A 23,138-nucleotide genomic window follows, 5' to 3' on the forward strand; every position below is an offset into this window, starting at 1 on the left:
AGAACAGCAGAGGGCAGCCATCATGGAAACCCATTTATTACGAGCTAACCAGTGAGGAAGCCTAGAGTAATCGGGTTTAAAATCCCCAGACTCCCTGGGGCCACCGCTGGGTCTATTGTTTGATTTATATCAGCGTCTGCCGGTTGCTGGTGGGACAGCTGTAATCGATCAAATAAATTCCAGCCTGGCCCTTCGTCTAGCAAGGCAGGAAACGGAGTCCCATTCAGTCTCCTACAGCTCTGAGAGATGACCTTGTGTTCCAGGGTCTCAACCATTTTAATCAGACACAGGAGATTCCCTGGCAGGGTTTGTGATCAGTATGGGCTTGCGCCAGTGTTTTAGGTTGAAATGGGCTCCTTGTGATAATGCACAGTTTGCAGTTTGTCTAAAATGTCGAATAATTATACAATGCAGTTGCAAACCGGTCCGAGCCTGGCTTTCTGGTGTTCAGAAGGACTTGGTGCCCCTCAGCTATGTGGGCTATTCTCTATAATTAGCCATTTGGTGAGTGGCTGTTGTCCTGAAAAGCTGTGGGTCCTTGCATACTTTCCATGCTTTCAGAGCACACAGCTCATGCTGCTGTTTTTAACACCCGCTATCTAAGGCGTGTGATTTTCAGGAAGGGGATAAGCAAAGAGCAGGTTTGCAAATACCGAGTAAAAGAAAAAAAAAGAAACAGAAAATGACAGGGAGAGACTCGACTGGATGTCTCACGTCTGACTTCATCCATCAGCCACAGAGCAGCCCTTTGATTTTCTTTATTCAGCTGATCTGACTGCTCAAGGATAAGAATTTGGTCATGTGCTAGCAATGGACGCATTCCCTTTGGCTGTGCAAATGATGTAATCTACTAGAAATCTCAGTTAGGGTATAAAAAACTGTTATCTCTATAAACTCTCTAGGACCAGGAGGATCACTTGGTTTTTGTGTCTGTGGAGCACCCAGCAGAAGGATGTCCAAGCATTCCTGCGGCTCATAGGCAGTACAGGTTGCACCTCCCTGGTACGGAACTCTCAGGACCTCAATAGTCCGAAACAAGTAATTTTGCCATACCAGAGGAGGTTAATGCCCCCTGGGTCCTGGCCACTCCCATTGGTCAGCCACAGTTCCTTGGCCTTGCAGATGCAGCTTATTGCTACAGGAGGCTCTGTGCCCTGGACCTCCACGGGGCTGCCAAGAGGCCAGCTCAGCTTGCCCTCCTCCCCAGGTCCTCTGGTGCAGGAGTATTCCTTGACCTGCCAGATGAGGAATGTTGCCAGACCAGAGAGTCCCAGTTTTAAGAGGTGCAACCTGTGCAGGAGTAGACATCATAAACAATGCTATGCAGTACTCCCCAAATACAAACCTAGAGTAATTAACACAGACGGCACCTGCCTCAATGGCTTCAGGATATAGCATATTTTTGTGGCTCCATAATATTACTGTAAATTCTCAAGTGGAAACCTGGATCCATGACCTGTAGGCCATATACCTGCAGCATGATCAGTTCAGTCATTTTCTAACATGGGCATCTGTTCTGTTTGAATGTATCATTTTAAGACTCCTGGGATTTCATACACTGCTGAGCTTACTCAGACTGCTTCTTTGCAAGGAAAGGCGTTGGAGGGAGTTAAGAAAATTAAGCTCCACGCCCAATCCTCAACCCTGCCTGCACACCTCGGCCAGATCTACACTACAGAGTTAGGTTGACGTAAAGCTACTTAATGGCCACTTAACTCCATAAGTGTCTACAGTAGAACCTTGCTCCTGCCAATGTAAGTCCCCCACTGCACTGACCTAATAACTCACCTCCACAGGAGGCATAGTGCATGTATCAATGTAATCTGGGGGATGATGCAGTGTCTGTGTAGACATTGTTTTTTGTGCCAGTGCCATGGAGCCCCGCTGCTCTGTGTGCAGCCTCAGTGCCGGGGCTGATAACCCAGCAGTTACACATGGAGCTCAGAACTGAGGGTTCTTCACAGGCTTAGTAGCCCAGGCTGTCAGAGCCTCACACAGACCTCACACATGGGGATGCAAGTGCTCCAAGTGGGGACATGCACCACCAGCTGAAGAAGGGTTATGGGAACATGAAAAACTGTGGTAGTTACTGCAGCAGATGTGTATGAACCTTACATAGGCTGACAATGGTGTAGTGTAGATAAGCACAAGAACAACCAGATGTGAAACAATTAGCAATGTTGACAGTGTTCTGTTGTATTGGGGTCCAGTGCCAAGACCCTGGTGAGATGAATAAGGGCTCCTCACGCCTCAGGGGGTGATTTGTTTTCGACCACGCACCTTGATACGGGGTGAAGCCATTCCATGGATGGGAGGCCACATTTGAAAGGTTGTCACCACAACCAGAAGAACTAGAAACCTTTTCTTTAAAGGATGATACTACTGGGACCACCTGATTGGTGCTGTCTTGGCATTTCAAAGAGCACCTGATCAGTCGGAGTCCTGCTAATATGACTGGACCCATTTAGACTGGGATTTGCAAAGAAGCCTTAGGGAGTTTGAAATTCAAAGGTGCTACCTGCACCTAATTCCCTTAGGCTTCTTTAAAGATTTCCACTTTAATAGGCATATCAAGAAACAGTGAGAGTAACTAGGATAACATGGGATTTTCCTTATTGGCCAATAAGTATTTTAAGAGACACCTTCCTGCAAATAATTGAGGAGGCAGCTATGCTGAACGCTTATAAAATATGGGTATAACAAAGGCAGCCTGACGGCACCATGAAGTGCATGGGACATCCACCTGAGCAGTCCTATAGGCCAAACTGGTGTCATGGTGGCGAGCACATCCATCATGCACTCCACAGGCCAGAACTGGAGATCGCTATAGACAACATGCTCTAGCTGAAGCAGAACCTGGGGGCTTGAGGCAGGAATTACTAGGCATGGTTCTCTGGCCTTGGTGATGCAGATGAAATGGTTCTAACAACCTCTCCTGGCCTTACAATCTATGAATCTAAATGCTTTGGCCATAGAGTCATAGAATCCAAGGCTAGAAGGGACCCCTATGATCATCTAATCCTAGGGCTGGCAACCAAAATAGCAAGAAGAGTCATTTTTTCCAGTTCAGTAAACAGCTCAATAATTCAAGGGCTGCAATGCATGTGACTACAAGACAGTCCTTAATAAATAAAATCAAACCATACTTTTGTAACCCCTATTTTAAGAATAGCGCACACACCATGATTTGTAATGTGATCCATGTTTACTGCAGGATGTTCACAAACTTTTTACGTATTCTATTTCCTGACACTTTACCCGTGCATTTGTACCAGTGTTTTTCTGACTTATACTCCCAAACCTTTTCTCTCTCTGGAGGATGCTAGGGGGAGTTATCTAATGTTTCGAGATCACACATCATTTGCTATTTAGATATGAGTTGTTCATTTGGGGGCTTTTAGACATTCACCAAAAATAATCAGGAGTTTTGTTTTGGTTTTTTTTAAACTTCGTCATTATAGTGTTGGGAGCCCCAAAAAAGTCCTTAAAGAGTCACATGTGGCTCCAGAGCCGCAGGTTGCAGACCCCTGATCTAGTCTTGGGACATTGAGCTTTCCTAAACAACCCTAGAGCATCTTTCTCAGGAAAACCACCAGTCTTTGTTTAAAAACTGTCAGTGATGAAGATTCCACTATGGCCCTTGGTATACTATTCCAGTGGTTAATCACTTTCTCTGTTTAAAATTATGCCATATGTCCAGTCTGAATATGTCTACCTTCAGCTCCCAGCCACTCAATCCTGTCACCTCTGCAAGACTGAAAAGCTCATTTTAAATATTTGTCCTTCATGTAGTTACTTGTATAACTTACATAAATTACTTGATTTGCCTTCTCTTTGGGGAGCAAACCATTGAGCTCCTAGAGTATATCACTGTAAGACGTGCTTCTTAATCCTTTAAATATCCTGGTGGATCTTCTCTGAACCCTGTCTGATTTGTTGACACTCTCCTTCCCATGTGTGAATGCTGATGTGGCAAATCCCACAACTCCTTATGGAGAAAAGTAATAATTTGATGGATCCCTGTGTTTGGAGTGTGCTGCTGGTGGGAGCTATTTCCTCTTCTCCTTTTAGGTTCCAGTGTCCCCAGCTGATCCAACTAGGCCAGGGGTCTGCAACCTGCAGCTCTGCAGCTGCACATGGCTCTTTAAGGACTTCTTTGTGGCGCCTAAAGCTATAATTGTGAAGCTGAAAACAAAAAACAAAAACAAAAACAAAAACAAAAAAAACCTCCTGATTATTTTCTATAAATGGTGAACATCTAAAAGCCCAAAAATGAACTACTCATATCTAAATAGCAGACGGTGTGTGATGTCGAAACATTGGATAACTCCCCCTAGCATCCTCAAGAGAGAGAAAAGGTTTGGGAGTATAAGTCAGGAAAACACTGGTACAAATGCACAGGTAAAGTGTGAGGAAATAAAATATGTAAAAAGTTTGTGAACATCCTGCAATAAACATGGATCACATTACAAATCATGGTATGTGCACTGTTCTTAAAACAGGGGTTACAAAATGAATGATTTGATGTTATTCATTAAGGACTGTCTTGTATTCACATGCATTGTGGCTCTTGAACTATTGCATTTTTTTTTTTTACCAAATTGGAAAAAATGACTCTTCTTGCCATTTTGGTTGCCAGCCCCTGAACTAGGCTGATTCCTCATTGTTTCCAGCTGTTTCCCAAGCAGCCAACCTCCTTTCTACCCTGAAAACCTAGGCTTCTGTAGAAGCAACTGGAACCTAGGAGGAACACCCAGTACCAAGTGACCTGCCACCTCTCCATGGCCTGCCAAAAAATGCCACCAATAATCACAGGGGGACACACACAGTAGAATAATGTGTCTCAAATAGTGTTGCCAAGTCTCATGATTTTATCACAAGTTTCACGGTACTTGATGTTTTACCTAAAGCCCAACCTCCTGGGCTCATGTTATTATGAAAGATTCTCAGCTTGCTTTTTGTTAGGAAAAGTGCATTTCTAGCAACCATGGGTGCAGAGAAAAGTTTGAGAATGTGAAATGCGAGGATCTAAATCGAGAAGGAGAAAAATGAACCTCCAATGTATTATTTTCAATGTGTGGTGGTTTTCAGCCAATTGTGTGGTTCTGGGGACCCGGCCTCAGTGTGCAGGGCTGGCACGCCTGCATAATAAACACACAGGATTATTATCTATTCACTGAGCACCATAAATATGCATATAGTGGTCACCTGTAAAAAATAAATCAACCGTTACTGGGGTTGTTGGATTTGTGGGGGTATTTCCTATGCAGCAGTTCAAGTAGAAAACATGGTAAATACTGAAGTAAATTCCAATGCAACAAACATAATTGTTGTTTTTATTTAAAGAAGAAAGCAGCATATGAGCAAGGTGCTATAGTCCTCTCTTGTTTTCACTGGATTGGCAGAGGGAATAAAATTTTAACTAGCAAGGAGAGAAAACACATACATCCATATTTGTGATCCCTCAAATCTTTTCCATCCATGTGCAGATTTTTTCTGTCCATGTACGGAATAAATTTTTATGTGCACCAAGGCACCAAACATACCTGTGGGTGCTCTGCTAATCAGCTGGGCGGCATCTGAATTTCTTCCATGAGTGCACAGCTTACAAGGTCCTCTGATCCATATGCCTTCATGTGACCATAGTTGTACACATGGATGTGATGGGATGTGGGAGCAGAGTATGAAGGTGGTTCTTAACCTTTTGTCCTGCATTTGGGATGTTCTAAGATGGATCCAAAGATAGCCCAGGGTGATGTGGTAGATGAGGACCCTGCTGATCTCACGGACCCTTCTTAACTCTGATTCCTCTTGGGTTATACAAGAGAGACTTGTGTTACTCATGGCAAAACAAGAGAGAAATACATTGGCTGGAATAGGGAGTAATGGATCACTTTTGGCAAGGTCAAATTGGGCTGCAACAGGTGTATTCATTTCCATAAATTTCTCTGTTGGAGCCTAACACTGATCTCTCCATCAGTGGCAAAGCTCCCAATGAGTTCAGGAGCAGGCCCTTCGCTACAAACCCATGCAGTGATAGAGCAGCAGCAATTGGGAAGAGGTAAGTGTTAAAGGAACATGGGCAAGTGTGAGAGAAACAGACTGTGGCCGTCTCCATACGACAATGTTAGCATTATACTAGCCAATGCTTGGGGTGGGTCCTGGGAGGTTGAGGAGGAGAGCAGATACATATAATGGAGGAAGGCTGGCATTGTGCTCAGGGCATTAGACAGACTCAATTCCCAGCTGTGCCACTGTCTTCCCACATGAGTTTGGGAAAGTCAATTAACTGCCTTGTGCCTCAATTCCCCCTCTGCAAAGTGGGTATTATATACAATTTCCCTACTTTGCAAGGAAGTTGTGAAGCTCACTGCATGGGAGGGGGACTGGTAGCATAGTGATAGCCCATAAGAAGGGACTGTTGATTAATGTTTTAAGTAAATAAAAGTTTCATTTCCCCAACCCCTCTCGTTTCTGGCAGTTACTCTCCAGCATCAAGATGGCTTTGCCTTAGCTCCCTGAGGCATGGACTGGCCTGTGTCCTAGCTTTATAGAAGTGCAGTTTTGCTGACAGGACAACACAATAAGGAGACTGTAAACGTGTCTCCTGCAGCCCACCACTGGGAGCCAGGACATGGTCCTTTCCCCAAGCATATGGTATGGAATAGACAGGACATGTGACTAAATGCCCAATGCTCCATTCCAGTATGGAGGTTCTACCACCTCCTAGTTTCCATCCAATCTCTTCACCGCCCACCTCTCAAGTTATTTCTGTCCCCTTGAGAGTATCTCTTGTATAACCCAAGGGGAATCAGAGTTAAGAAGGACCCTTGTGATCAGAAGGGCTCCTCGTCTGCCACATGTCACCCTGGGCGACGTTTGGATCCAGTCTCAGAACATACCAACAAGCAGGGCCGCCTAGCCTCGGAGACGAACCACCCAGTTCCTCCCCGCACTCAAAACCCTAGCATCTGGGACACAAAGTGCTGAAGGGATTGATTGGGGAATTGCTGAGTTTCCAGGCAGTCCCTTGTCGTGCTTATGCCTAAGGCCTTCCATTTTTGCTGCCTTTGGCGCTCTGGCATATTTCTAACACCCATCTCTGTCCCTGTTTCAGGTGAGAGGACATGGTCTGTTTTAGACAACACTAGACACTTACTGCACCCAAGAGACGGGAAACCCTTCTCCCCCTCTGTGAAGGAGCGATCAGCTCTCTATCTCACTCGCACAGCTGCTGCCACTGCTCACACAAGCAGCTTCCCGAAGTCTGTAAGTATCTCATGCTTTTCATTCCTGGCTCTCATCTGAGTCACCAAAAGCATCTGAGCAATGTCCCTTCCCAGCAACTGGCTATAATGAGGGAAAAGAGAATATGACTGTTTAATATAGATTTGGAAGAGAATGGAACTAATCCTCCACAAATCACCATCTTTCGCTTGCCAACGAGCTGTAAGACATATTTATTTACCATAGATATAGACATATAAGCCTCAGATAGAAGAGTTATATGTTATACTATATGTTAATCTACATGTACATATAGGCCATGTCTACATGAGAAGGCTCCGTCGACAGAAATCGCTGTCAAAGTATTTCCCAGTAAAACTTCAGTTGCCAGATTGTATCTACACATAAAAGCAGATCAAAAGAGCGATCCCCTCTGACGACAGAGAGCAACCAGACTGCCCGGCCTTCTCTCAACAGAACACCTGACTGGAAGCTCTGCAAACAGGGCTGCCCAGTGAACCGCAAGCCCTGTCTGTTGACAAAAGAGCCCCAGTGCATCTACACGGCTTTTTGTTGACAGAGCACTGTTGAGAGAGTCATTATATCTGAAAGTGGAGAGGTATAACGCTGCCAGTGGATGTGCCAGGTTTTGTCAACAGAACACTGTCGAGTGCGGCTTTATATCTGAACGCAGAGAGACCACACCACTGCCTCCAGCTGTGCTGGCTTTTGTCAACAAACTGTTGAAAAAGCACATTTTGCATGTAGACGCTCCATGGTTTCTCCCGACCAAAGCCTGGTTCTGTCAGGAAAAGGCACTTGTGTAGATATGACCATATTGTATATACATTATATACCTGCGGACACTCATATAGATTGTGTATACACGCACATTCTATCTATAATAACCTTCAAATACAGTGGATCAGCAGTACTCTTGCAGCTTCAGCTGTACGTGATATGGTTCACTCTCATCACTCCATTCTTGCGTAGTGTTACTGTATGCTGTTAAGTTGTTGCTGTATTCCACCACAGAGATGGCTGCCTTTCAGCGACAAGTAGAATCATCCCCTGGCCTTGCTGATCCCATTTGCACTGCAGTAAATGGCAAAAGTCCAATAGACTTCAAAGAGGCAGGAGAGGCCCTCCATAGTCACAGAGACAAACTGCTCACAGCAGATTGTGTTGTTCTAGCCATTCCTTGAGCCACTCGCTGGCCAGGCTGAGTGGCATTGGCCATCTGTTTAGTATAACTTACCATAGCCTAGAATCTCCAAGCTCAACTGATCTGCTGGCCTCAGCTTCCCAAGTAGCTGGGATTGCAGGTGTGCACCACCCTGCCCAGACTCTGTAGGATACAAATACAGTAATTTGTACTATACATTAGGACTTCCAAAAGGTGTCAGACAAAAGTTTGATCCTAACTTTTGGGACTGAACACCCACAATTCCCATCAACCACAAGGGAAGTTGTGGATGCTCAGCACCTTTCAGGATCAGACCCTAACTAAATCCTAATGGATATATCAATGTCAGGATAGAAGGGGAAGGTTTTCTGTGACGTTTCCTCAGGTCAAACCCCTATAACAGCACCTCAGCTCCTCCTGTGACCACCTGTGAAGTCCGTGTGGCAGCACACACAAAGCTGCTGCATGTTAAAGTCACAGAGAGAAAGCCGTGTTCGTCTGTATCTTCACACAATAAAACACCAGCCCTGTAGCACTTTAGAGAGACTACTGAAATAATGTATTAAGTGATGAGCTTCCCTGGGGCAGACCCACTTCTTCAGCTCTGGAAATTAAATTATTAGTTATTTTGTTAGTCCTATAAGTGCTACAGGATGGCTTTTTTGTTTTGTTACCACAAGTGTGAGAAGGGGCTACACATTCAGACTTCATCTGCATTTTAGCTGGGAGGAATGATGCCTAGAGTCAGGCCCACCAATGGGGAGAGGGGAAAGGGGGCAGTTGCCCTGGGGCCCAGCCTTTCAAGGGAACACAAGCTCTGGGCTATTAGCCTTCCCCCTGTGGCTGTGGTGGACCCATACCACGGTCCCAGTGGCACTAAGAGTGACTGCCATTGGCCCTGCCCCTTCTGACCTTAGCCAAGCCCCTCCTGGGAGCATGGAGCCAGGCCCCCCACTCCCGCTTTGCTCTGGGGTCTGCAGCGGCTGTCGGCCTTGCTGCCCAGAGAGTATAGATAAGCTCTGCTGTCTGTGCTCAAACTAACTTGAGTGGCTTCTCAGCCTCACCCCCTGAGTACAACCCCACCCAGACCGCCACCGCAGGTACGTGCCACAGGCAGCTGAGCCAGACTGCTGCCGTGCTCTCCAGCTGCGCTGCTAGGGTCAGCAGGCTCACTCAAACAGCTTTGTTCTTAAATATGGATGTGTCCATGGTTAAACCCTAGGGCAGTCGTCTGTACTGAGAGGCAGATGTCTTAAGCTCCATTCATGTCCATTTCCTCACTCATACATGGGCAGGGTACCCAAAAGGGCCAGGGACAGGTAAAGAATGGGTACAGCCAGGCTCGCTGACGGCATGGGTGAAACAAATGGAGCAACAGCCCTGGGGCCTGGTGATTCAAAGGGTGTGGGGCTCCCAGCTGCTGCAGTTGTGGCCGTGGCAATGGCTGGAGCCCCAGGCTCTTTAAATAGCCAGTGGAGCACCACACCTCAGGGCTCTGATGGCTGGAGGGTAAGCACCACACTGCTCAATGGGCAGCACTGAGGGCTGGCCGCCCCTTCCGCCTGAGGCCTTGCCCTTTCTGAGGTGTGAAGCTGGGTCCTACCCACACCTTGCCCAGGGGCTGGCCAATGCTGTCATTCCCATGAGTACTACTGAGCACAATAGTTTAAATATGATCTTTCTCCAACCTCTGAACTACCTGGCTCCCCTTAGGGCTCACTCCCGCTCCTGAATCGGAGTATCATTGTAGTCACACAACCGTGCTCTCATCTGGTTCCCCGACGTTCTCCTTCCTTTGTACTTACACATGTAGCACTTCATGCCTCTCTTGTGAACGAATATGTCCACAGTGTACTTCCTGGGGCCACAAGGACATTTTTGGCTTTCAACTCTAATGATTTTTGAAGGGTTGGGTCAGAAAAAATCATTCTGGAATATAAAAAGTCCTATGTAAGAACTAATATGTTACACATTCACATGCACACATACAAACACACACACGGAACATGTATACACATACAATTTTATGTAATTATGTTTTACTTCTCTTTCAGAATACCACAGAAAAGAACACCTCCCATTGTCCTGACAGCCAGAAAAAGGTAGGGCATGGTAAAAACACGTGTGGTTGTCTAACCTAGTCTTTGCGGACTGATGTAGTGTGTTTTAACTAACTACATATGACAATGACGAATGCTCTCATGCAGACTCTGGAGGTCTGACACCTCAATTATCCAACCATATTTAGCACTTATTTATGAGGTTCAAAGCTCCTTTATGTAAAACAGGTCCAGGAATTTAGAAATATATCGACGCATATGAAACTGAAGTGTTTTGCTACTTGCCATGCAATACGTTGATTTTGGTCTTTCATCACTAAGGTTCAATACATAAAAAAAAAAGAAGTATTTTTATGTTTAACAGAGTGAATTAGCATTGCAAACAACTGAACTTGAGTCAAAAATATGAAAAGCGTAATGGCATGCAAAGGTTTCTGCTTGTGTTGAAAGATAAAATACTAGAATTATGGTCCCTCTTAGGTAATGATTATTAGCATCAGCTATTTCCGTGTGTAAAATCTCCTATGCAATATAGATACTGTACATTCAACGCAGGATTATGCTGTACTTCCCAAGCTCAAATACTAGGGAGCAAAGTCAGAGCATAATCAGACATAATTCTAATGTCACATTCACTTCAATATCAGTGTTTCCATTAACTAAGAGCGGAATTTGAACCAAAAGGTCTGCCGGGAATCTGTTCAGGCAAGTTTGCACTACAGGAGAAGGTCAAATTAAGGTGGGCAATTTCAGCTATGTTAATTACATAGCCAAAGTCAACATACCTTATTTTGGACTTCTGTGCCATCTCCTCTAAGGGAGGTTGACAGGAACCTCCACTCCCGTCAACTTCCCTTACTCCTAACGCGGGAGGGGAGAGGTGCAGGAGTACCATGGTTGGGGGTGTGTGGGAGGAGGGGGCTATAACTTCAATTTAGCACATGCTAAAATCAAACTCCAGAACAGTGACCGTGGCCGGGTCGCTCTTCCCTGTGGTGAAATGTACCCTCAGTTTGGCCCAAATCAGATTGCATCTAAACTAGTTTAACTCACACACTGAGGAGTCAGAAGAGAGGACCCAAGAAAAAGGAATTAGGAGATGGGATTGACACAGTGGAAATTAAAGGAAAGCACATGTTATTACTGAACCCTTTTCCCATTTTCTTCTGCTTCCATGCTGTAGAAATTTACTCTCCTTTACAGATCACAAGTGGGCACAAGGGATCTCACTTATACCCAGCTCTCATCTGGGCTGTGACTGTCGCAGTTAAATGTCACTTACCTTAGGTCTACAATCTGCTTATGTTTTCCAAGTGTATTAACTATCATGGTCCTACCTGGATCTTGGGGGCACTTAGGCTATTGCTAGGGGAATTCTCTGCCAAAAAAATAAAAAATTCTGAGCATAAAATTTTAAAACTCTGCAAAATTCTGCAAAATGCATTTGTCAAAATAACACTGCCTAATCACAATGGTTTCGATTATGGTGGTAATTTATTTAAAATACCTGCCAGCTAGTCTGTCTGTAACAGTACAGACACACACAAAAATGCCCCTCCCCTCAACTGAAGTAGAGCCTTAAAGAAATTCCATGACAACCCAGTTCATGTGTCTGTGCCCTCTTCACTCCGCAGAGCCCATGCAGGGGGCCAGATACTCAGACCACTTCCTCCTCAGAGCCAAGCCTGCCCCTCCCCCAGCCCAGGCACCCACTTTCCTCTTTCGCAGAGCCCAGGAGGGAGAAACAGCCAGACGCTTGGTCCTGGGCTTGCATGGAGTTTCTTAAGTGCCACCCTCTCCTTCCTTCAAGGTGTGGGGGGAACTGCAGTTGATGAGACCCCTTCTAGCTCCCTTGCTCTACCACCAGCAGCGTCTACTATGTGCAAACTCGGTTTTGCCTGGTCCAGCTGCCCCTACTGGCATCCAGCTGCACCGCAGCCCATTTCTGTGGGGGAAGGGAAATTCTGCTCAGAAAACCAGCAATTTCTATAAAATTCTGTATTGCACAGTGGCACAGAATTCTCCCAGGAGCAGCAGTTGAGCCACAATAGAGGAAATCCTTAATCCAGTGAATTTTGTCTTCATTCTAGAGATGTAGGCTTCACAGGCCCTAGGAAAAGGCTTCGGCAGAGAGAGAAAAATGGTCCAGCTCTGATTAAGGCCCATTGCTCTAATGATTTTGTGCAGCATTCCAGACATCCAAATATACAGATGATCTTCACTCCTCATTATAATCACAAATTCTGCCTCCTTGTGGGGTTTTCTCCCATGTTAGTATCAGAGAGTTGTCGTTCCACTGGCTTCCTTCTGCATCCCTACCTGGGTCTTCATTTCCCAGGCCCACTGCAGTACAAAAAACCTGGGAATGATGTAAGCAGCACATTAGCTCCCTCTATTCAGAGGTTGCACTGTTAATGTTACCTGGTTGCTCATCCTCTCTTGCTCGCTGTCCCAATCAGATATCTCTGTGACATGCTACCTGTGCAAATTCTACACTATGGCTACGTCTACACATGCCCCGAACTTCGAAATGGCCATTTCGAAGTTTACTAATGAAGCGCTGAAATGCATATTCATCACTTCATTAGCATGTGGGCGGCCGTGGCACTTCGAAATTGACGCACCTCGCCGCCGTGCGGCTCGTCCAGATGGGGCTCCTTTTTGAAAGGACCCCGCCTACTTCGAAGTCCACTTATTCCCATGAGTGGATGGGAATAAAGGGACTTCGAAGTAGGTGGGGTCCTTTCGGAAAGGAGCCCCGTCAGGACGAGCCGCGCGGCGCGTCAATTTTGAAGTGCCGCGGCCACCCGCGTGCTAATGAAGCGCTGAATGTGCATTTCAGTGCTTCATTAGTAAACTTCGAAATGGCCATTTGCGTGGCCATTTCGAAGTTTGGGGCACGTGTAGACACGGCTTATAAGTGCTAGAAATGGGTGGATTAGAGTGCTCACTTTAACCTGCCTTGCTGTGGAAATGGTTTAACACCATGACCCCGATCCGGGAGAGAGTTTGCTGTGGCGTGGTGTTTTGGGAGGCTGTGGGCTATTGAATCCAAGTTGTGGAATTCATATTCAGTAGGTGCATGGGTTTCCCTGACTTGTTTGCTGCTCTCACTACTAACAAGCTCTGGGCAGGTGGAGAGAGATAACCCTGACGTTCCAAACTGTTTCCCCAAGGATGGCAGAGCTTCAGAACCAGACGACATCTAAAGCAACTGGTAAGAAAATGGAAGAGGACTTACCTCCCCATCCCCTGCAAGACTCACTGCAGGCCGCTACTCCCCTGGCTGGCAGCCAGGATACAAATCCCCTGCCTCCGCCTCCCCCTAAGGAATCCTTCTCCAAGTTCTACCAGCAGCGCCAGGTGAATGAGCTGAAGCGGCTGTACCGGCATATGCATCCCGAGCTGAGGAAGAACCTGGAGGAAGCTGTGACTGAGGACCTAGCGGAAATGCTCAACACTGAAGATCCCAGTGCCCAAGCCTCAGTGAATCTGGATGCAGTACTCCCAGGGGAGGTTCAGTCCATGCGCTGGATCTTTGAAAATTGGACGCTAGATTCCATTGGGGAACATCAAGGCACAAAGAAGTTGGCCGAGGAGGAAACCATCCCCAGCGGGGATGTGAAAAGCACCTCCAGGAGGTTCGAAAGCCAGTCACTGAATGGAGAGGGGCTCTCCCCAGTGAGCAAGGTGCCGGAGGTAGTCCACGCCAAAGGGGACGTGCGTACAGCCCGGTGGCTGTTTGAAACCCAGCCACTGGACTCCTTAAACAAACTGTACTCAGATGAAACAGAGCTGCAGGAGGCTGTTCTCAAGGAGCCTGTTCAAAGAGGGGATGTGAAAGGCGCCAAACAACTCTTTGAAACTTACTCCCTGGAAGCACTGGGACACTGCAGCTCAGTGGAGGAGCAAAGTATCCTGCAACTCAAATCTGAAATCCAGGAAATAAAGGGTGATGTCAAGAAGACCATCAAGCTGTTCCAGACAGAGCCACTCTGCGCCATCAGAGACAACACTGGCAATATCCATGAGATCAAATCCGTATGCAGGGAAGAAATACAGAGCAATGCAGTCAGGACAGCTCGCTGGCTATTTGAGACTCAACCCCTGGATACCATCAATAAGGACCCCTCCCACGTGAAAATTATCCGGGGGATTTCATTAGAAGAGGCAGGAAGGAGAGACATCAGCGGAGCAAGGTGGCTGTTTGAAACTCAACCATTAGATGCGATCAAAGAATTGACAGTAGAAGAAAAGGATTTCAAGGCTTCTGTGGATTTTGTGGAAGGAGCTGATGTCAGTAAGCAGCGTCTACTTTTTGAGACCCAGCCCCTCGACTCTCTAAAGGGAGAAGTCTCAGACAGTGTCCCAGCCAAGGAAGAAGTCATCGGAGGTGACGTGAAATCTACCCTCTGGCTGTTTGAAACCCAACCAATGGAAACCCTGAAAGATAATTTTGAAGTGGGCCATTTAAAGAGAGTGGGGCTTTTGGAAGAGGAGAAGGGGGATGTGAAGCAAAGAAAGCATGTCTTTGAGACCTGTCCACTAGGCAGCATCTGCAAGACATCCTCTGAAGACCTTCCAGCCTCTAGTGTACAGGAGGTGATGAAGGGGGATGTAAAATCTTTCAAAAATCTGTTTGAGACTCTCCCCTTAGACAGCATTAAGCAGACGGATGCTGAGTCCATCACCAAACAAGAGGAGGAGATACCAGCCGGGAACGTCAAAGCCAACCAGTTCCTCTTTGAGACAACTCCTTTTTACACCATCCAGGACAGCTTGGGAAACTTCCACAAAGTCACCTCTGTCAGCAGAGAGCAGGTCATGAGCGGTGATGTCAAGAACTACAAATGGATGTTTGAAACCAAACCTTTGGACCGGTTTGATGACAGCACTGAGAAGGTGGACGTCATCAAAGGGATCACGAAGCAGGAAGTGATAGCTGGTGATGTCAGAACAACGAAGTGGCTCTTTGAAACCCAGCCCATTGATGTCATCCATCACCAGGCCAACCAAGCAGAAGAGCGCTCCTCGGTGAAAAGGGAGCTTTCCCAGCGGGGTGACGTGAAGACCTGCAGGTGGCTGTTTGAGACACAGCCAATTGACAGCCTATATGAGAAGGCGGAGAAAAAGCCAGAAGGGGAAAGCTCTGTGCCACAGACAGACGTTAAGTCCTACACGTGGATGTTTGAGACCCAGCCTCTGGACTCTCTGAAAGGCCAGGAGGAGCAATATTTGCAGGTCAGCAAAGCCTACTGCCAAGATGACCTAAAAGGAGTTGACATTAAGACTGTCAGACATCTGTTTGAGAGTGAACCACTGTCCGGCAATGCCTCCAGTGAGACTGACTCAAGGAAAATGGTCAGGTACTCCAGCCATGTGGAGATACAGTCTGGGGAAGTGTCTCGGGTGAAGGAGTTCTTTGAAACCAAGCCCTTGGAAGTACTGGGTAAACGGGCCACTGCCACGAAAGGGAATGACCTCCCTGCAGATGGGAACATTGAGGCTGGATCTGTGCACAAGTTCACTTGGCTCTTTGAAAACTTCCCCATGGATAGTATAAAGAACACCACTGAGGGCATCCAAGAAATCCCTCCAGAGAAAGATATCAAGAGTGGGGACACAGGAGGCAAGAGGTTCATTTTTGAGACCTACTCCCTTGACCAGATTCATGACAAGGTGGATGATATGGAGCTCAAGAGGATCCAGGAGGAGACCATGAGCAAAGCCAGCATCAAGTCCTGCACCATGCTCTTTGAGAGCCAGCCCCTGTATGCCATCCAAGACAAGGAGGGGGAATACCATGAGGTCACCTCAGTGAAAAAGGAAGAGATCAGGAAAGGTGACTTGAAAGGCGCCCGGTGGCTCTTTGAAACCAAACCGCTGGATCAGATCAAGAAAGAGGAGGAGGTGTTCGTGATCAGGGCTGTCACCCAAGAGGACATCAAGAAAGGGGACATACAGTCTGCCCGATGGAGGTTTGAGACGGAGCCTCTTGATTCCTTCTCTGGGGGGAAGAGGTCTGTGGCCCGGACCGTGGATGATGTACAGAAAGGAGATGTCCAGTCCAACAAGCAGCTTTTCGAGTCTCAGCAGATGAGCCAGAAGAAATACGTGAGGATGGTCAGCGTCAGTGACATCCAGCACGGCAACGTGAGGACATCCACCTGGTTTTTTGAGAACCAGCCCATCGATTCCCTGAAGGGGGATTCAGCAGGGAGCTCCAGCATAACCACAGTGCAGAGAGAAGACAGTCAGAAAGGGGACGTGAAGCGCTGCACCTGGCTGTTTGAAACTCAGCCCATGGACAGTCTTAAAGACCATGAGGGGCCTGCCAGTGGCAATGCCCCAGAGGTGGTCCCTCACGCTGACGTGAAGAGCACAACATGGCTGTTTGAAACCACCCCTCTGGATCAATTCAGCTCTCCTAAAAACAGAACTGAAATGGAGGTGAGAGAGAGGACAGTGAAGGAGACTTTAGAAGGACTCTGTGCGTGCCGGGCCATCCAGTATGGCGGGATCCTCATTGAAGCCAATGATATAGGGAGTGTGAGGATGGTGAAGTACCAGCTCAGCAGGCAAGGTACACCAGAGATCCAAAAGGAAGAAATTGTGGGAGGCAATTTGCAAAGGATCTTGCTGCAGCTACTGCACAGGACCAACGTGGAGGCCCAGGGGATGCTGGTGGAGGAGGACAAGGAGGGCAAGATCCAAGTCAGTCCACTGCAGCTGTTGGACCCGAGTGAAGCCAACAAAAGCAAAGAGGAGTTGAGGGATGACGTAGCTAAGGCTCTCCAAAGTCTCCTCAACCAAGATGCCTCCATCAAAAAGGGCATAGTCATGCAAGAGACAGAGGTGGGGTTGGTGAAGATGACTATCTACTCCCTCCTGCACCACTCCATACACCAGGAAGTTGTCAAGGGGGATGTGAAATCAACCATCGGAAACCTGTTGGCTTCCTCGCAAGAGCAGCGGACGATGGCAACCGTCAGACGGGAGGACAACGAGAAGGGCAATGTCCAGCTGTTCACCAGCTGCATCGAGAAGGGAGACCTGGACTATCTAAAGAACCTCCAATGGGAGTCTGAGATTGAGTCCCTTGTCTCCTCTCAAGCAGAACGGGAGCCAGCTGAACCCCTCCAGCAGGCTGTGCAGGGGGCTACCATGCATGCCTTGCAACAGGAAGAACCAGCAGATACAGCGACTCCAGATGTGGGACAAGGGGGCATTAAGGGGGCTAAGAGAGTGCTCATGTGTGAAGGTGTTAGTCAAGTGAACGTGTTAGAAAGAGAGGCAGTGCATGTAGGTGATGCAGAGTTCACTGTGAAGCATCTTGGGCAAACCTTGAGCTTGCCCACAGCATTGGAAAAGGAAGATGCTGTGTCTGGGAATATGCAGGCAACCAGTCAGTCACTGCAAAAGACTAAGAATGGCAGCAAGAAGGCAGTGGGAGAGGAAATAGTCTCTAGAGGTGGGAAGATGGCACCACAAGGAGCAGCCCCCAACAAAGTGGCAGCTCAGAGAGATGTCATGGCCAGAAGTCAGTGTCCTGTGGCAGGGGAAACCCACCAGATGACAAAAACACTGGAAGAACAGGCCCTTGGAAGTGACCTTCAAGCCGCAATGCAGAACCTGAGGCTAGCCACAGCTGAGGCACAAAGCATTCAACACCAAGTGCAGAGCAAGCTCCGCAAGAGCACAGAGGAAATCCATCTGGCCCCTAAGCAGCAAGCACCCAGCCTTTTAGGGACGGTGGCCCTGCAATCAACTGTTCGCCAACAGGAATGTGCACCCACCAAGCTGCATCAAGCTAGTGCCACCATCAGAGTCCAGGAGCCCGCCAAGTCCCACACAAGTGTGTCTCAGAAGAGCACGATGCCACACAAAAAGGTCAGTGCTTCTAAGGAAGTACAGGGAGGACAGCAATTGTGCCAGGAGAGCCAAGCTGTGCCTAGTACAGATGTTAGCATTGATGGTCTGTGTACAGCCAAGCCAGTCAAAGCCTATGTAAACCCTTTTATTGAGTCTGATTACAAAGATCAAACAGTGCGAGAAGAAAGAGAGCAAGAGGCCTTGCTCAGAGGGGATGTAAAGACAGCTGTCAGAGCACTGCAAAGTGCTGCAACAGAACAGAGACAAGTAGAGAAGGAGGAAGTTGTCCGAGGTAACTTAAAGGCCACCCTTCAGTCGCTGGAGAAGTCTAATGTTAATGTTTCCAAAGGGGACTTTAAAGCTGCTATGATATACAGGAATGCAGGGCAGGCATATTCCATATGTAAAAAGGAAAATGAGACTCAATCCATTAGTAACCAGACAGCTGTAGTGGCATCAGGGTCCCAGTCTGATAATGACTTTCCTCCTCCTCCCCCAGTTGCTGTGATGAAAACTAAGTGTTGTCCACCCACGACACAAGCAATAGAAGCTGCCCCTTCCCAGCCAAGAAAAAAGGACGAAACCCTGGGATGTTCTGCATCTGTGCACAATGCTTTTCTGAAGACCCTAACAACTGTCTCCACCACAGCCAATGACCAGAGCCCTTCAGAGAAACCTGCCATCCTCCCCAAACCAGTAATTACTGCCCCACCAAGGAGGAAACCCATTCCACCTCCAAAACCTGAGCACTTCCTTCAGGAGGCACCTTCACACCCTGCTAGCAACAACAAAGGGAGGATGTCAAAGCCAGTCCCTCCCCCACTGCCTCCTAAACCTCCAGGCCTAAGTGAGCTAAGCAAAGCAAAATCCCCACCCATGAATCAGGCAAAGGAGCCATGTTGTTCTGATGCCTCATCACAAGTGGAAAGTGGGGACTGTCTATCAAAGTGCTGTACCTCTCAGTCCTCAGTGACCAATACTGCTATGGGAAAGAACCACAACTCAGAGGAGAAAGAACCAGAAGACATTATCAAAACACCTCTTCAGATAGCAGAGGAAAAGTACAAGACAATCAAGAAAGAACAGGGCAAGCAAGAGTCCGTAGGCTCTGTGACATCCAAGCCACGTAAAAATGGAGTGGCCGGCTCTGAAACAGAAGAGGTGATGACCAAAGAGAAAGCAGTAGCTCAAAAAAAGTGCTGTCCAGCGGAGGAAATTCAGGAACGCATACTTCCATCCGGCCAAGAGAACGGGTGCACATTAACATCAAGACAAGAATGTTTGGGTGGCTATCAGACAAGTTTGGCTGCATCAGAAAGTCAGAATAAGTCACGTACCTCTCCTAAGGATCAAGTCACCCTTCCGAGGACAGGATCTGCACTGAATGTCTTTCCTAAAACAGAAAGTATGAGCCTGTCTAGTACCTCTGGGTCAGGGGATCATCAGAGCACCACCCAGAAAACCAGTCAGAGAAGACAAGAAGCACTTCCAGCATCTTCCCATCAGTATTCAAGGGACCTCTTTCAGGAGCAGGAGCAGCAGCAGGTGAACAGCAGACAAGTGGAACCTCTTGAAGTGAAGAGGGAGCTAATAGCACAGGAGAAGCCGGTGGTGGTTATGCGAGAAAAGTCCGGCAGAGAAACAGAGGATGAACGGCGCAAGAGGCTCTCTTTCCACAAGGAGGAGATCATGAAGGGCAGTGTCAAGGAGGCTATGGAGATCTTCGAGAACCTGCGGCGGCAGGAGGAGCTGCAAGAGATCCTGACCCGAGTGAAGGAGTTTGAGGAGGAGACATTTAAGGTGGATGTGAAAGCCCTGAGGAGCTTCTTTGAGAATGTTCCAGAATGGGTGGTGCCTCAGAAGGCTCCCCAGGTGACGCAGCAGCATAAGGTGGATAAGGCTGAGCAAACGGCAAAGGAAGACTCCGACAGCGTCTCCTCTGTGGAGCTGGCTTTTGAAGACCTGGAAAGGGCAAGTGCTGAGATCATCCACCTGAAGGAGCAGACTCTGGCCAGGCTGCTGGACATTGAGGAGGCCATTAGGAAAGCTCTCTCTTCCATTTCCAATCTAAAGTCAGAGTCAGACATAGCTGGGCTCTCTGGGCTTTTCAAGGAGTCTCTGGGGAATGCCCAGAGCCCTGCAAGCAGCACCAATATCCGTAAGATCAGCATTGTGTCCAGCAAAGCCAAGCAAGAGAAAGCAATACAAGGGTCACAGAATGCAGCATCCACGGGAAGTGCAAATGTGCCAGAAAAGATGGAGATGCCCAAAGGAGAATTAGAGGTCCCCTGCGTCATTCAGCAGCGTGTAAATTCTCCATCCTCACCTTCTTATATTTCCATTGAGTCTGCTGCCAGAAAGCCTGCAGAATCACCCAGGACACCATATTCTTCCTGGGATGCCCCCTTACCAGATTATCCCTCCATGCCAGGGAAAAGGGATGCGATCACTCAGGACACCTTTAACTCATTAACTCGCAAACCAGTGAGGCCCAGTGGATGCAGCCCTGCTCCATTTGAGAAAGAACAGGAACCCATCCAGATGAAGATAGGATTGAAGTCAATTAAACAACACCATCTCAGCAACTCCGAGCACCAGCTCTGTGGCAGTAGTGACAAAGAGTCGTGCATGCTGGACACATCTAAAGGCAGCTGCCCTGGTGCAATCAGAGGAGACTTTTCTGACTACAACCCTAAACCTCCCCGGAATATCCCTAGCCCACAGAATCCAAGGAGGCAGAAAAGCATCCTAGAACTGCAGACAAGCCCGGATGGATCCAAGCTTTACGGAGCTACCAGAACAGTGACTGAGCAGTATGAGGAGGTGGATGAGTTTGGAAACAAGATCATCACTTCGTCCACCACTGTCACCAAGCAATCAGAGACCCAAACCTCCTCCACGTGCAATGTGGTCTCTCCTCCCCGGTATGAGATAACCACCTCGCCCCTCCTTCGGAGATACCTAAACAGCCCAAGTGAAGATTTCCACTCCAATGGCAGCTTCCAGGAAAGTGGGGTGGTCTTTGTCACTTTTGGGAACGCCAAGTCAAAGAAGTAGAAGACTTTGACTAGTTGGAGATGCTAATCAATTACAGAAAAAACGAGGAATCCATTGATTTAACCAGGTGACATACAGGAACTCTACCAAGTCCTATGATTCTTCTAGACTACTCCCCCCGTGTTTGGAATACAGAATAGATGCATTCAGGGGCAGCCCTTGTGGTAAACAGCACCTGCCAACTCATCAGCCTGACAGACATGGGGGTAACCCCACATCTGAAGATCTGAAACTTTGATAGAAGCACAAGCAAGAAAATAAACAAATGGGCGTTTTAGGATGGTTTCTTCTCCTCTGAATAGTATTTGTGAGTGTATCCAGGGCAACTCTGAGCAAAGGCTGAAAAAAGAACAATTAGAGACACCCAAAAGACCAGCCTGTCTGGGTAATTTGGAAACAGACTTGTTTATCCTCTTTCTGGTACCAGCATAGACCTCCCAACAAACACGTTGCCACACAGGGACACTCACTTACACTCATGGGTAGGTTGGAATAGTTTTGTCTCAGCTTTTAAAAGAAAACACCTGAGCTTGCTTTTGGAGAGTAGGGGGCAAGACACTTAGCAAAAAACAACACACAGCAAGTATTCAGTGTCGCCTAAAACTGTACGAATCAGGATTTCCAGAATGTCTGCTAGTGTCTTTCCCCATAAGAAGAACATGAAGGAAGATGCTCTGGTTAAAACTCTGTAACATGTTCAACTAAAGAAATAGATTGTTATTGCTTTCCTTTCTTTCTTTCCTAGACCTGTAATTTATTATCCATGGTATACAAAATCTTTTAATGTCCATGCATTCTTATGTGTAATGTTTAAATCCATTTTGAAACTTTGTAAAGAAATTTTCCTTTTATTATGAATTTGTTTTGTACATTCTCAACTCAAGATTTTAGATATTTTGGGCTCTTCCCCTTTTTTAATTTTTATTGCTGCATTTTGAAAGTAAACGTTACCTCTGAAAACACGCTGGTCTGGTTATTTTGTTTTCCCACGCATTTGATTCAGTTCTGAGTATTTAAAATGCCTCTGCTGAGGAGCTGGTTGAGTCTTTCATGGTCACCTTCAAGCTTTATCAGTGGAAGCTAAAAAGAAAACAGAGCTAGTAGTGATGGAAAAAAATGGAATTGAATTTTCAACACAAATATATTTCCCACAAAAAAAATCCACAGAAATCCCTAGCAAATATTATTTCCCCACACTTTTGCTCTTTTCAACCCTACTCTTTTGAAATTCACAATTTAAAGAAAAGGAAAATACTGCATATTTTGACCAGATATAATGGGGAGAGACTGTCTAGGAATGATTACGGCAGAAAGGGATCTAGGGGTTATAGTGGGCCACAAGCTAAATATGAATCAACAGTGTGATGCTGTTGCAAAAAAAGAAAACATGATTCAGGGATGCATTAACAGGTGTGTTGTGAACAAGACACAAGAAGTCATTCTTGCGCTCTACTCTGCACTGATGAGGCGTCAGCTGGAGTATTGTGTCCAGTGCTGGGCACCGCAGTTCAAGGAAGATGTGGAGAAATTAGAGAGGGTCCAGAAAAGAGTGACAAGAATGATTAAAGATCTAGAGAATGTGACGTATGAAGAAAGTCTGAAAGAACTGAGTTTGTTTAGTTTGGAAAAGAGAACATTGAGGGGCAACATGATAGCGGTTTTCAGGTATCTAAAAGGGTGTCATAAGGAGGAGGGAAAAAACTTGTTCTTTTTGGCCTCTGAGGATAGAACAAGAG

At 47.0% G+C, this 23,138-nt stretch overlaps 1 protein-coding gene across 3 annotated transcripts in view; it reads left to right on the plus strand.

Annotated features, from left to right (window-relative positions):
* The window catches only part of XIRP1 (xin actin binding repeat containing 1), a 53,152-nt gene extending 30,788 nt beyond the window's left edge, over positions 1-22,364 (plus strand). Inside the window, exons 2-5 of one of the 3 annotated variants that reach the window (XM_074985145.1) lie at positions 7,118-7,269; positions 10,468-10,515; positions 13,650-18,363; positions 18,845-18,987. In XM_074985145.1, coding sequence (XP_074841246.1) covers positions 13,651-18,363; positions 18,845-18,853 — 4,722 coding nt within the window. In that variant the 5' untranslated portion in view covers positions 7,118-7,269; positions 10,468-10,515; position 13,650 and the 3' untranslated portion in view covers positions 18,854-18,987. Of the gene's footprint in view, positions 1-7,117; positions 7,270-10,467; positions 10,521-13,649 lie in introns of all 3 variants that reach the window. The other 2 variants (XM_074985146.1, XM_074985144.1) reach the window with 2 other exon arrangements.
* The last annotated feature ends 774 nt before the right edge of the window (positions 22,365-23,138 follow it).

Source organism: Carettochelys insculpta, chromosome 2 (assembly GCF_033958435.1).
Source record: "Carettochelys insculpta isolate YL-2023 chromosome 2, ASM3395843v1, whole genome shotgun sequence".
Classification (NCBI taxonomy): Eukaryota; Metazoa; Chordata; order Testudines; family Carettochelyidae; genus Carettochelys; species Carettochelys insculpta.